Raw genomic sequence first — 12126 nt, 5'->3', positions numbered from 1 at the left:
ATTATACATGGAGATCATATCCCCCCTTATGTATTATACATGGAGATCATATCCCCCCTTATGTATTATACATGGAGATCATATCCCCCCTTATGTATTATACATGGAGATCATATCCCCCCTTATGTATTATACATGGAGATTATATCCCCCCCTTATGTATTATACATGGAGATCATATCCCCCCTTATGTATTATACATGGAGATCATATCCCCCCTTATGTATTATATTTGGAGATCATATCCCCCTTATGTATTATACATGGAGATCATATCCCCCCTTATGTATTATACATGGAGATCATATCCCCCCTTATGTATTATACATGGAGATCATATCCCCCTTAATCTCCTCTTCTTAGTAGAGAATAAATTCAGTTCCTCTAATCTTTCCTCATAGCTGATCTCCTCCATGCCTCTTATCAGTTTGGTTGCCCTTCTCTGTACTTTCTCCAGTTCCCCAATGTTCTTTTTGTGAATTGGTGCCCAAAACTGAACTGCATATTCCAGATGAGGTTTAACCAATGCTCCTCCCATGGACGTCCTGATTTAAGACATGTCCTCCTGTTTGCCAGATTATTGTGCTCTCCAGCCAATATCTCGCTCTTGTCACTCCTACCTTTACTCATTACTGACCTTTGACTTCTTCCTTGACTATGCTTCTGCTTAATCCCTACCTGCTATATCTAATATGTGGTGAGCCAATCTTGAGGACCACAACCTGGTAATAACATGCAGAAAAACCCACCATCAGGAGCTCTGGTGAATATTGGAATACTTAGACCCCCCCATCTCAGGTGAGCCCGTGTCAACCGCCAAGGTGACCTGCTTGCATACTTATCCTGCTGGTTGGTGGGAGCCACTCTATTGCTATAGCCAGGGCTGTGGATAAGGGGGTACCACCAGTCCTCCTGTACGAGGCCCAGGCAGCTGGGTAAATTGGATGTGAGCAGGGAGGGTTATTGGCATGGCAGGGGAAGGGCAGTTACTGGAACAGATTCCTACATCTCGTGCCCCCACCCCCAAAGTGCTGCCGGCTTCCCTCCTCTCCTTTCCACTGGCAGCTGCAAGAACACAATGGCATCCTTCAGAATGGAGAGTGGGGGAAGGTCACAATGAGTGAGCAGTACTGATCGGATGTGTTCATTCATAACTCAAGCATAGTAAACTGCATTTTATTGGGGGGGGGGGGGCAGGGGCTGTCAGGTTGGTTGTATGGGGCCCTGTGGTTTCTAACAGCAGCCCTGGCTATAGCTACTGGTCTCCAAGCCTGGCTCCTGACCATGACACTTGGTTTCTATATGTGATTTTATTGGTCTGTTGTAGTTGATGGTTTGCATACTCTATTCTGAACGCACCTTGAAAGTCCCATTATCGGCAGGCTAGGGGAGGGATAGTTGATGATCCCACAGTAAGATGAGGGATAGTTCTTTGGCCAAGATTCCGTAATGTGAGAGGGCAGAGACTTCTTTAGGTAGAATGATGTCACAATGATCTGATCAGGAAGTCTCCAGAACTCCAATCAAAATCATATTGCGTATTTTATGGTGAAGACAATGACACATACGGTAGGTACAAGAATGCAAAAATGATGGGGCTCTAAGGGTTATTTCCTCAAAAAAGCAAGTTTAAGAATATCAATGTTTCGGGGCCTTGCAGAGTCACTTCCTCAAGGTACATAGTGACAGTAACCATGAGTAATGCTAAGGAAGGGACCTTGCGAGGCCCAAGAAACTTCAGTATTCTTGGATTTTATAGGATTTTGCAAGGTCCTGAAATGTTATTATTCTCAGACTTACGTTCAGGAAGGGACCCTGCAAGACCCCAACACATCAGTATTCTTATGGGATCTTGCGAGGTCCTGAAATGCTGGTATTCTTGCACTTGCCTTAAGGATGGGACCCTGCAAGGTCCTGAAATGTCAGTATTCTTGGATTTATGAGCTCTTGCAAGGTCCAGAAACATTAGAATTGTCAGATTTGCCTTCAGGAATGGATTCTGCAAGGCGCTGAAATGTTTGCATTCTTGGACTTACCTTGAGGAAGGGACCCTCTAAAAATATCAGTATTTTTGGATTTATGGGCTCTTGCAAGGTTCTGCAATGTTAGTATTCTTGGACTTGCTTTCAGGAAGAGACCCTGTGAGGTCCCGAAACATCAGTATTCTTGGAGCTATGGGTTCTTGTGGGGTCCTGAAACATTGGTATTCTTGGACTGGCTTTAAGGAAGGAACCCTGCAAGGTCTAAAAACTTTGGTATTCTAGAATTTGCCTCCACAAGGGCCCTGCAAGGCCCAAAGACGTTGGTATTCTTGGACTTATGGGACCCTGTGCGGCCATGAAACATTGGTATTCTTGGACATATGGGACCCTGAGGGGCCTTAAAATGGAGGTACGTTTGGACTTTTGTGATACCTTCTTCACAATAAAGTATGTATAGACAATACATGTATAGACAATGCACAATATGCATTTGATAGACATGCTAATGACTTCCTATCTTTTATTCTGGTTTTTACAGATCACCATCAGCACCATTTGCTGAATACTATCAGGAGTGCAGCTTCAAGCTTGGACTTGTGACATCACACACGCGGGAAATGAATAAACTCCTCTCACCTGCACTTGGCTTTGCTCTTCTTCAGCCACTTGCTGAACTGAGAATTGGGCTTTCGGTACCAGTAATAGAAGCCATAGGCCACCAATGGGAGGACAACCAGGAAGAGAAGCAGCAGGAAGACGATGAGGCCATCTGTAACTGGAGACAGGAAATATGTTATCGGTGGTCACTCATCTAAGTGAATATCTAGTTTTTGGAAAGTGGATCTAACTCAATCATTAAAATCTCATATAAGCTTTCATTTTATTCCGAATGTTCTTTTCTGTCCTATAGCTTTCATTAATATATCCCTGGTGATCCTGCTGTGAAGGTCCTTGTTAAACACTTACTGTTATAAGGTGACAATGCTCTAAATCTGTCTCTTAATTCCAACAAGATGTCTTGTGGAGAGCATAAGGGGCCATACCTACACATGCTGCCCAGGCGGCCATACCTGCCCAGGCAGCCATTCCTACACATGATGCCCAGGCGGCCATACCTGCCCAGGCGGCCATACCTACACATGCTGCCCAGGCGGCCATACCTACACATGCTGCCCAGGTGGCCATACCTATTCATGCTGCCCAGGCGGCCATACCTATTCATGCTGCCCAGGCAGCCATGCCTACACATGCTGTCCAGGCGGCCATGCCTACACATGCTGCCCAGGTGGCCATACCTACACATGCTGCCCAGGCGGCCATGCCTACACATGCTGCCCAGGCAGCCATGCCTACAGATGTTGCCCTGGCGGCCATGTCTACACATGCCACCCAGGCGGCCATACCTACACATGCTGCCCAGGCGAATATGCCTACACATGCTGCCCAGGCGGCCATACCTACAAATGCTGCCCAGGCGGCCATGCCTACAAATGCTGCCCAGGCGGCCATACCTACACATGCTGCCCAGGTGGCAATACCTACACATGCTGCCCAGGCGGCCATGCCTACACATGCTGCCCAGGCAGCCATGCCTACACATGATGCCCAGGCGGTCATGCCTACACATGCTGCCTGGGCGGCCATGCCTACACATGCTGCCCAGGCGGCCATGCCTACACATACTGCCCAGGTGGCCATGCCTACACATACTGCCCAGGAGGCCATACCTACACATGCTGCCCAGGCGGCCATGCCTACACATACTGCCCAGGTGGCCATGCCTACACATACTGCCCAGGCGGCCATACCTACACATGCTTCCCAGGTATGGTCCACCTTAACACTATTAGGAAGTGTAAAAACTTGATTGCAAAAGTCTGCAAAGTGTTATTAGGATTCTCTGCCGTATGCTGGTAGTTTATGCATCTTCCGGAGAATAATATAACAGCTGGACTACATTCAGAATCCAGGGAGGCAAAACTCACAGTCGTCCGGTACGGGTCCGCTGTCCTCGCTGCCACCTTGGCCAGACTTGTCACAGTAGGGAGGCGCCCAGCCAGCGTGACAGTGGCAGTGCTTGTTACTATTGCACACCTGAAACAAAATGAAGGAACGGGGTCAGTGTGCAATACATACGAGTCAACGTCTCACATTCTGCACAGGGTAGAACATTTCTTCCCTTCCCTATGGCTGAGCATCTCTAATAAAGTAGAAGAAACAATATTCCACTTTAATAAAGCGTAACTAAATCAACGGCTTTTCTTTCTTTTTTTTTAATTAAATTTTGCATAGAGTATGAAATGGTTAAAACCCGTGACCTATAGGGACCAATGGGCTTACTCAGCCCAGCCAACTCCACCTATAACTAAAATATCGCTTTTCGTTGGACTAGCCCAAATGGGCGCACGTTAAACGAAAAGAAGCTGCCATTTCGAAACCACCTGGTGGCTGTATTTACTAGGTGGGCTGCACTGTGTCCACCACAACTAATTCCTCCTCCAGTGACAACCCACAGCAACAACCTTCAACTCAATGTCCTCCACAACTTCAGCTCCTGTCAGGGTCCTGTCCACGGCAGAAGTTCTGGAAGATCTGGCATTTCTGCCAGTACTCTGCATGGTTGCAGAAGCACACATCAACCTCAGTTTGGTGCCAGACGGCCTTTATAAGGAGGCTCATCACTTCCTCAAGTTGCTGGATGATCTCCAGCTCCCCGTGCCCTGTTCCTGTTTCCTGTGATTTTGACACGTGATTTCCTGTTACCGACTCGGCTTGCTCCTGGACCTGTCTACTCTGCTTTACCCCTGATCTGACCTCGGCTTGGCTTACGGATACTCTCTCGCGCTCCTCTGTGAATGACCTCGGCTATCCCATCTGACTACGTCCGCTCTGATTCACACCTGGTACCTGACCTTGGCTTGAACCGACTACCCAGTAAACATCTAAATCCCAGAAGGGCTTGCATACCACGCACAGGCTCCTCCTGTCTGCAGACCTATCTCCGTGCACCAGCTGTGCTTCTGGGTGTGTCACCAACCAGCACTCCTACAGGCGACCTGTGCCACTTTGGGCCTGACTCCCGCTGTCCCACTCTCAGGGGAGTCTGGAACTTAGCCGCAAGGGAAGCCCTCTCTCCATTGGCCTCCATCACCAGGTATGTGATAGCTCCAAACATTGACCCACAACATGACTTTTAGCCCCCCAGTGTAATTTCAAAACAACAACATTGACTTCAGATGTCAACCCACAAGAACTTCAGCTTTTCTCAACCTACAACTTTTAGGAGAAGTATTTGTTGAGTTGGGGTGTTAGCATGCTGTTTATACAGACATACTGTAGGTGCAACAACCATTGTCATATATTATATTGTAAATAGTAGTGTTGCCACTAGGTCATATTGTTACATTTGATGCTGGACATCATTTATTGTTCTTTTTTAGTAGAACTATTTGGTTATGATGTAATTTTATGTGTCTGTGTTGTTATTGTTTTTCAGTATAACAAGAAGGCTCAGCCATGTGTCCAGCACTATTTTGGCTGGCAGGAGTCATATCTGCAGCAGTTCTCCACCAGAAACACCTGGTGGTTGTAATTGTTGATTGGGCTTCACTGTCCTCAAATTCATCCCCTAGTGTGAACCCACAGCAACAACCTTAAACCTAATGTTCTCCACAACGTCAGCTCGGCTAATCGATTCTAATGTCCTGCACAACTTCAGCTTCAACCATCAACCTATTGTCCTGCACAATTTCAGCTTCAACCATCAACCTAATGTTCTGCACAACTTAAGCTTCAACCATCAACCTAATGTCCTTCACAACCTAAGCTTCAACTATCAACCTAATGTCCATCACAACTGAAGCTTCAACCATCAACCTAATGTCCTTCACAACTGAAGCTTCAACCATCAACCTAATGTCCTTCACAGCTGAAGCTTCAACCATCAACCTAATGTCCTGCACAACTTCAGCTTCAACCATCAACCTAATGTCCTTCACAGCTGAAGCTTCAACCATCAACCTAATGTCCTTCACAACTTAATCATCAACCTTAAACCTAATGTCCTTCACAACTTAAGCGTCAACCATCAACCTAATGTCCTGCACAATTTCAGCTTCAACCATCAACCTAATGTCCTTCACAACTTAAGCTTCAACCATCAACCTAATGTCCTTCACAACTTAAGCTTCAACTATCAACCTAATGTCCTTGACAACTTAAGCTTCAACTATCAACCTAATGTCCTTGACAACTTAAGCTTCAACTATCAACCTAATGTTCTGCACAACTTAAGCTTCAACCATCGACCTAATGTCCTCTACAGCTTAAGCTTCAACCATCAACTTAATGTGCTCTACAACTTCAGCTTCAACTATCAACTTAATGTCCTCCACAACTTTAGATTCAACTATCAACTTAATGTCCTTCACAAATTTAGCTTTAACCATCAACTTAATGTCCTTCACAACTTTAGCTTCAACCGTCAACCTAATGTCCTTCACAACGTAAACTTCAACCATCAACCTAATGTCCTGCACAACTGAAGCTTCAACCATCAACCTAATGTCCTGCCCAACTGAAGCTTCAACCATCAACCTAATGTCCTGCACAACTGAAGCTTCAACCATCAACCTAATGTCCTTCACAACTTAAGCTTCAACCATCACCCTACTGTCCTTCACAACTTAAGCCTTGACCATTGACCTGCAACATCACCGTTAGCCCCCCTCCCTGATGCTATCTCATAGCAACAACTTTGTCTGCAAATGTCAACCCACTAGAAGTTCAGCTCCCACTGGCAACCTACAGCAGCCCACAACCGGCTACCACTATTCCCAACAAATCTGTTGCAACCAAAAACCCTTAAGAACGTTTTCGGCTCCAATGTCATCCCAAAAAAACTAAATCAGCCTTAACTGTCATCCCACAGAACCCTGTTCAGTCTCCACCATCGGCTCACAACTGCTTCAAGTCGTGACGGCAACTTACAATAACTTCAGCTCCCACCGTCTGCCATAAAAATGTCAACTCCAAACATTTACCCAAAGCAACAGCCCACCACGTTCACCCACAACCTCTTCAATGCATGACACAGCGGCATATCTCACCCCATGTCCGCTACATTGAGATAGACACTTCTCCAGGTCGATGAATGAGGCGTTCTTACACTGGCGATCTTGACACACCTGAATCCAAAAGAGAAGACAGAATTTCAACACAGTCTCTTATATATATATCAAGTCCTAGGGGTGAGAAGCAAATTAGAAATGACACGGCATTCTAGATTCATGAAGGTTCAGGAGATGGTTTGACTAGTTTTAATTGGTCACTTTCAGCCAGACTTGTTCTGTAATGCTGGAGAACATACTGTAGTGCTTCTCATCTAAGTGGCTTCATCAGTCCCTAAAATGAGGAAGCTTTTTAGATGAGTGGTGGAATATCTTCTTTTATTTTCTTTTTCTGTTTTATTCTATGCTATTCTAGTCAATTGTTTCTATTCTTTACTTTCTAGTCTGCTCTGTTTTATTCTATTCTATTTTTATCCTATTCTATTCTTTTTTTTAATTCAAGTCTATTTTAATCTATTCTTTTTTTCCTATTCTAATCTGTTTTATTTTATTCTACTCTATTCCATTCTATTCTATTATTCTATATTCTGTTATTTTATATTCTGTTTTATTCTTTTATATTCAGTGTGATTCTATTATAGTCTATCCTGGTTCATTCTGTGTTATTCTATTCTATTTTTTTCTATTCTTTACTTTCTATTCTGTTCCGTTTTATTTGTTTCTACTCTATTATTTTCTATCCTATTCTTTTTTCTATTCTACTCTGTTTTTTTAATTATTTCCATTCTATTCTATTCTTTTCTGTTCATTTTTATTAGTTTCTATTCTATTCTTTTATATTCTACTCTATTCTGTTTTATTATATTCTATAAAGCAGCCTAGGAGTCATCATTCATCAATTTATTTCAGCTTCGTTCAAAATTCATTACTATTGTGATTCAGAAATTCGGTCACATCCGAATCTCCGAATAACGAAAACTTTGTCTGAATTTCCATTCGGAATTAAAACGAAGAGCACATGTCTATTGTCTATATACTGTAAATCCATGAAGGTATATGGAACGGTCACATCGCCATCCATGGTCCATAAGGGTAATACCATGTTGTTTCTTTGGTCAACAGTTCCCAAAAAAATATCATGCGGTCTCCATTTGTATTCAATGGTCAACCATACCCAAAAGATAGCAAAAGGTGACATACTGGGTGACATGCTAGATTCGTATAACTCTTTGGAACTCCAGTGGTGGATGTCAGAAGAAGTTCTATTTCAAAGATGCGATCATGAGAAAGACCTACGATGGTGCAATGTCAATCCATGGATTTCTCGTAATGTATAATACGTAAAGGATTGGGAAATCCAGCTATGAGGAGAATGATAACTTTATCGTGCCTTTGTACGTAGGATTGGAGACTTGATCTAACATGGGGAACTCCAGCAATTGGGTCTCACTCAAAGAATTGTTTGGACAGGATACTCTTAATATACACCAGGTTCACTATGCTGTGTATGTCTATGCCTTTTTCAGGCTTCCATATTGAAGCCAATACTGTCTACATGCAGTTATGACCGTTCTACCTTCATACATGGTCTACATTACATGGTTCCACCTTCATACATGGTCTACTACATTACATGGTTCCACCTTCATACATGGTCTACATTACATGGTTCCACCTTCATACATGGTCTACATTACATGGTTCCACCTTCATACATGGTCTACTACATTACATGGTTCCACCTTCATACATGGTCTACATTACATGGTTCCACCCTCATACATGGTCTACTACATTACATGGTTCCACCTTCATACATGGTCTACATTACATGGTTCCACCTTCATACATGGTCTACTACATTACATGGTTCCACCTTCATACATGGTCTACTACATTACATGGTTCCACCCTCATACATGGTCTACTACATTACATGGTTCCACCCTCATACATGGTCTACTACATTACATGGTTCCACCTTCATACATGGTCTACATTACATGGTTCCACCTTCATACATGGTCTACTACATTACATGGTTCCACCCTCATACATGGTCTACTACATTACATGGTTCCACCCTCATACATGGTCTACTACATTACATGGTTCCACCTTCATACATGGTCTACATTACATGGTTCCACCTTCATACATGGTCTACTACATTACATGGTTCCACCCTCATACATGGTCTACTACATTACATGGTTCCACCTTCATACATGGTCTACATTACATGGTTCCACCTTCATACATGGTCTACATTACATGGTTCCACCTTCATACATGGTCTACTACATTACATGGTTCCACCTTCATACATGGTCTACTACATTACATGGTTCCATCCTCATACATGGTCTACTACATTACATGGTTCCACCTTCATACATGGTCTACATTACATGGTTCCACCTTCATACATGGTCTACTACATTACATGGTTCCACCCTCATACATGGTCTACTACATTACATGGTTCCACCTTCATACATGGTCTACTACATTATATGGTTCTACCTTCACACATGGTCTACTTTGACTGTAGATGATTGTAAGCCCTCATTGTTAGCCTCTGCTACCTAGACTGCCATATGTCCAACAAAACTGTCCAGGTAACCTCCATATTTAGGTCTATCCAGACATGGACCTCAGGGCTCACCATGCCATCTCCACACTTGGTTCCTGTCATTACAAGGCCCGGATCGGAGGCGTCCCCTTCATCTTCCTGCCACGAATAGGAATGAGCGCCTCGACACTTCACCTCATATCCATCAATGTTAATGGTGGTGTCCATAGAGACAGTGTTGTCCTGCTTGGGTTTGTCAGCACTGCTTTGGCACTGGATTTTGCCACATTTGGCATCCCTGTCAAGGACAGTTATGACATTATTATAACGATTTAGTAACCATACAACCTAATATTACCCAGCTTAATAAATGCATCACGTTCTAGTATACAAAATGCTGAAATGGATACATGCAATGAAGAGAGGCTCTCATATTTGTTTCCAGCAACTTGGGCATTGGCTTGGATGACTTTGATAAAATAGAAAGGTGCATCTAAAAGGATGCTATTTGATCTCCTGTAGTCTTGAGAAATGAAGTAATGTAAACAGAAGCACATCTACTCTCAGATGGGTTCAAATGAGCTATTGAACCCAACCGCCAGATGAGAAAAGCAAAAAGTCTTCTTTCATCTACGATGGCAATGAAGAGCCAGTTCAGGAAGGCTGGTAGATCGACAACCGGCCATAACTTACTGGGGTTTGCACTTTACAAAGTTGCCTTGCGTGTCTTTCCCGCAGTTTCCATATCGGTCTCCAGCCTTGTTCACGTCAACAAAGCAAATGTCGGGGGCCGGTCGGGCTCCTGGAAACACACCCAAGAATAAGAAGGTCACTTAAGATCTGGTAAATTATTTTCCCTAGAGCAAGGACTGTACAGAGGACAAGGGCACATCAATGGAGTGTGGAGCAAAGATGATGAAGGACTTGCCTGGTAAGATCTTTATGTATATTACTTACTCCTTTCTATAGCTCTGAGAACTTCACATACCTGAGCCCCACAGGTGAATGCACTGCTGCTGGTGGGTCAGGCACATGCCGTTCATACAGTACGCCTCTCCATAGGCACAGGGGGAGCCATCCATCATGTAGACATTGGCGGGGCAGAAGGCGTTGTCCCCACGGCAAAATTCCGGCAGGTCACAAGCTCCCGCCTTCTCTCGACACAGATTCCCCGCTGACTTTAACTGCAGAAGAAGAAGGTTTACGGATTTATTTGACAGTTCCTCTAAATATTATTATTATTATTATTACATGGAGTTTATATAGCGCCAAAGGGTTTGCTCAGCGCTGTACAATAGGGGGGAACAATACATGGCACAGTACAACAAAGACAGACAGCGTAGGAGGGGTAAGAGGGCCCTACTCTTTCAAGCTTACAATCTAGGAGGGAGGGGGTAGTGGAACAATAGGAAGTGGCTGAGGGGAATGAAGTGGCTAAGGGGGATGAAGTGGTGGGAGGAATGAGGGAGAATGGCCGTTAGGTGAGGGTGGGGTAGGCTTCCCTGAAGAGATGGGTTTTGAGGGAGCGCCAGAATGTGGGGAGGGAAGGCGACAGTCGGATGGATTGGGGCAGTGAGTTCCAGAGGATAGGGGAGGACCTGGAGAAGTCCTGCAGTCGTGCATGGGAGGAGGAGACCAGGGAGCAGGATAGAAGGAGGTCCTGTGAGGAGCGAAGGGTACGGGTAGGGTGGTACTTGGGGATCAGGTTGGTGAGGTAGTCAGGGGCAGTGTTATGAACGGCTTTGTAGGTCAGGATTAGAAGTTTAAATTTGATGCGTTGGGCAATCGGGAGCCAGTGGAGGGAGAGGCAGAGGGGGGTGGCAGAGGTGGAGCGGGTGGTGAGGTGAATGAGTCTGACCGCTGAGTTCAGGATGGTCAGGAGCGGGGAGAGCCTGCACTTGGGTAGGCCAGTGAGAAGAGAGTTGCAGTAGTCAAGGCGTGAGATGATGAGGGAGTGTACAAGAAGTTTGGTGGTGTCTGGGGTGAGGAAGGCACGTATCTTGGCAATATTGCGGAGATGGAGCCTGCAGGTGTTTGCAAGCGATTTGACATGAGGGAGGAAGGAGAGGTTCGAGTCAAGAATGACGCCAAGGACTTTGGCTTGTGGGGCGGGAATGATAGTGGTGTTGGTGGTCTCCTCCTTTATTGGTCCTCTCCAATAAATAATGCTCCGAACACAGAGTTAAACACATACAAATAACGGCTCATACTGAGACAATGGGCAAACATCTCATAGGTTCCGCTGTATAGCAGAGCTCCATAAAACAACTGGAAGGTACCAAAATGAAGCGCTGTGCTGGCCATGGATGGTGCCAGTGGAAGATGGATGGAAGAAATGCCTAACGTGATACCTGATGGCAACCAAAGACATCCAGCTGGGCACATTCATTGTATTACCTGATTTATTGCTGGAATTATATTGCCATGCCGAATGTTCATTAAATGACTCTTTTATAGAGCTATCACAGCAGTTCAGTAAAGCGTATAATGTCTTCAATAA

At 44.6% G+C, this 12126-nt stretch overlaps 1 protein-coding gene across 2 annotated transcripts in view; it reads right to left on the bottom strand.

Annotated features, from left to right (window-relative positions):
- Positions 1 to 12126, bottom strand: part of LOC149435188 (disintegrin and metalloproteinase domain-containing protein 19-like) — a 42872-nt gene that overhangs the window by 12252 nt on the left and 18494 nt on the right. Inside the window, exons 7-12 of one of the 2 annotated variants that reach the window (XM_089662917.1) lie at positions 10615 to 10810; positions 10320 to 10428; positions 9720 to 9924; positions 7091 to 7168; positions 3968 to 4076; positions 2619 to 2757 (exon numbers count right to left, since the gene is read on the bottom strand). In XM_089662917.1, coding sequence (XP_089519043.1) covers positions 2619 to 2757; positions 3968 to 4076; positions 7091 to 7168; positions 9720 to 9924; positions 10320 to 10428; positions 10615 to 10810 — 836 coding nt within the window. The remainder of the gene's footprint in view (positions 1 to 2618; positions 2758 to 3967; positions 4077 to 7090; positions 7169 to 9719; positions 9925 to 10319; positions 10429 to 10614; positions 10811 to 12126) is intronic. The other variant, XM_089662918.1, reaches the window with a different exon arrangement.

This window comes from Staurois parvus, unplaced genomic scaffold, assembly GCF_062004578.1.
Source record: "Staurois parvus isolate SC_StPar_1 unplaced genomic scaffold, SC_StPar_1.0 ptg001588l, whole genome shotgun sequence".
Lineage (NCBI taxonomy): Eukaryota > Metazoa > Chordata > Amphibia > Anura > Ranidae > Staurois > Staurois parvus.
The sequence above is the reverse complement of the archived record's forward strand: the minus strand, read 5'-3'. Positions and strand labels throughout refer to the sequence as shown.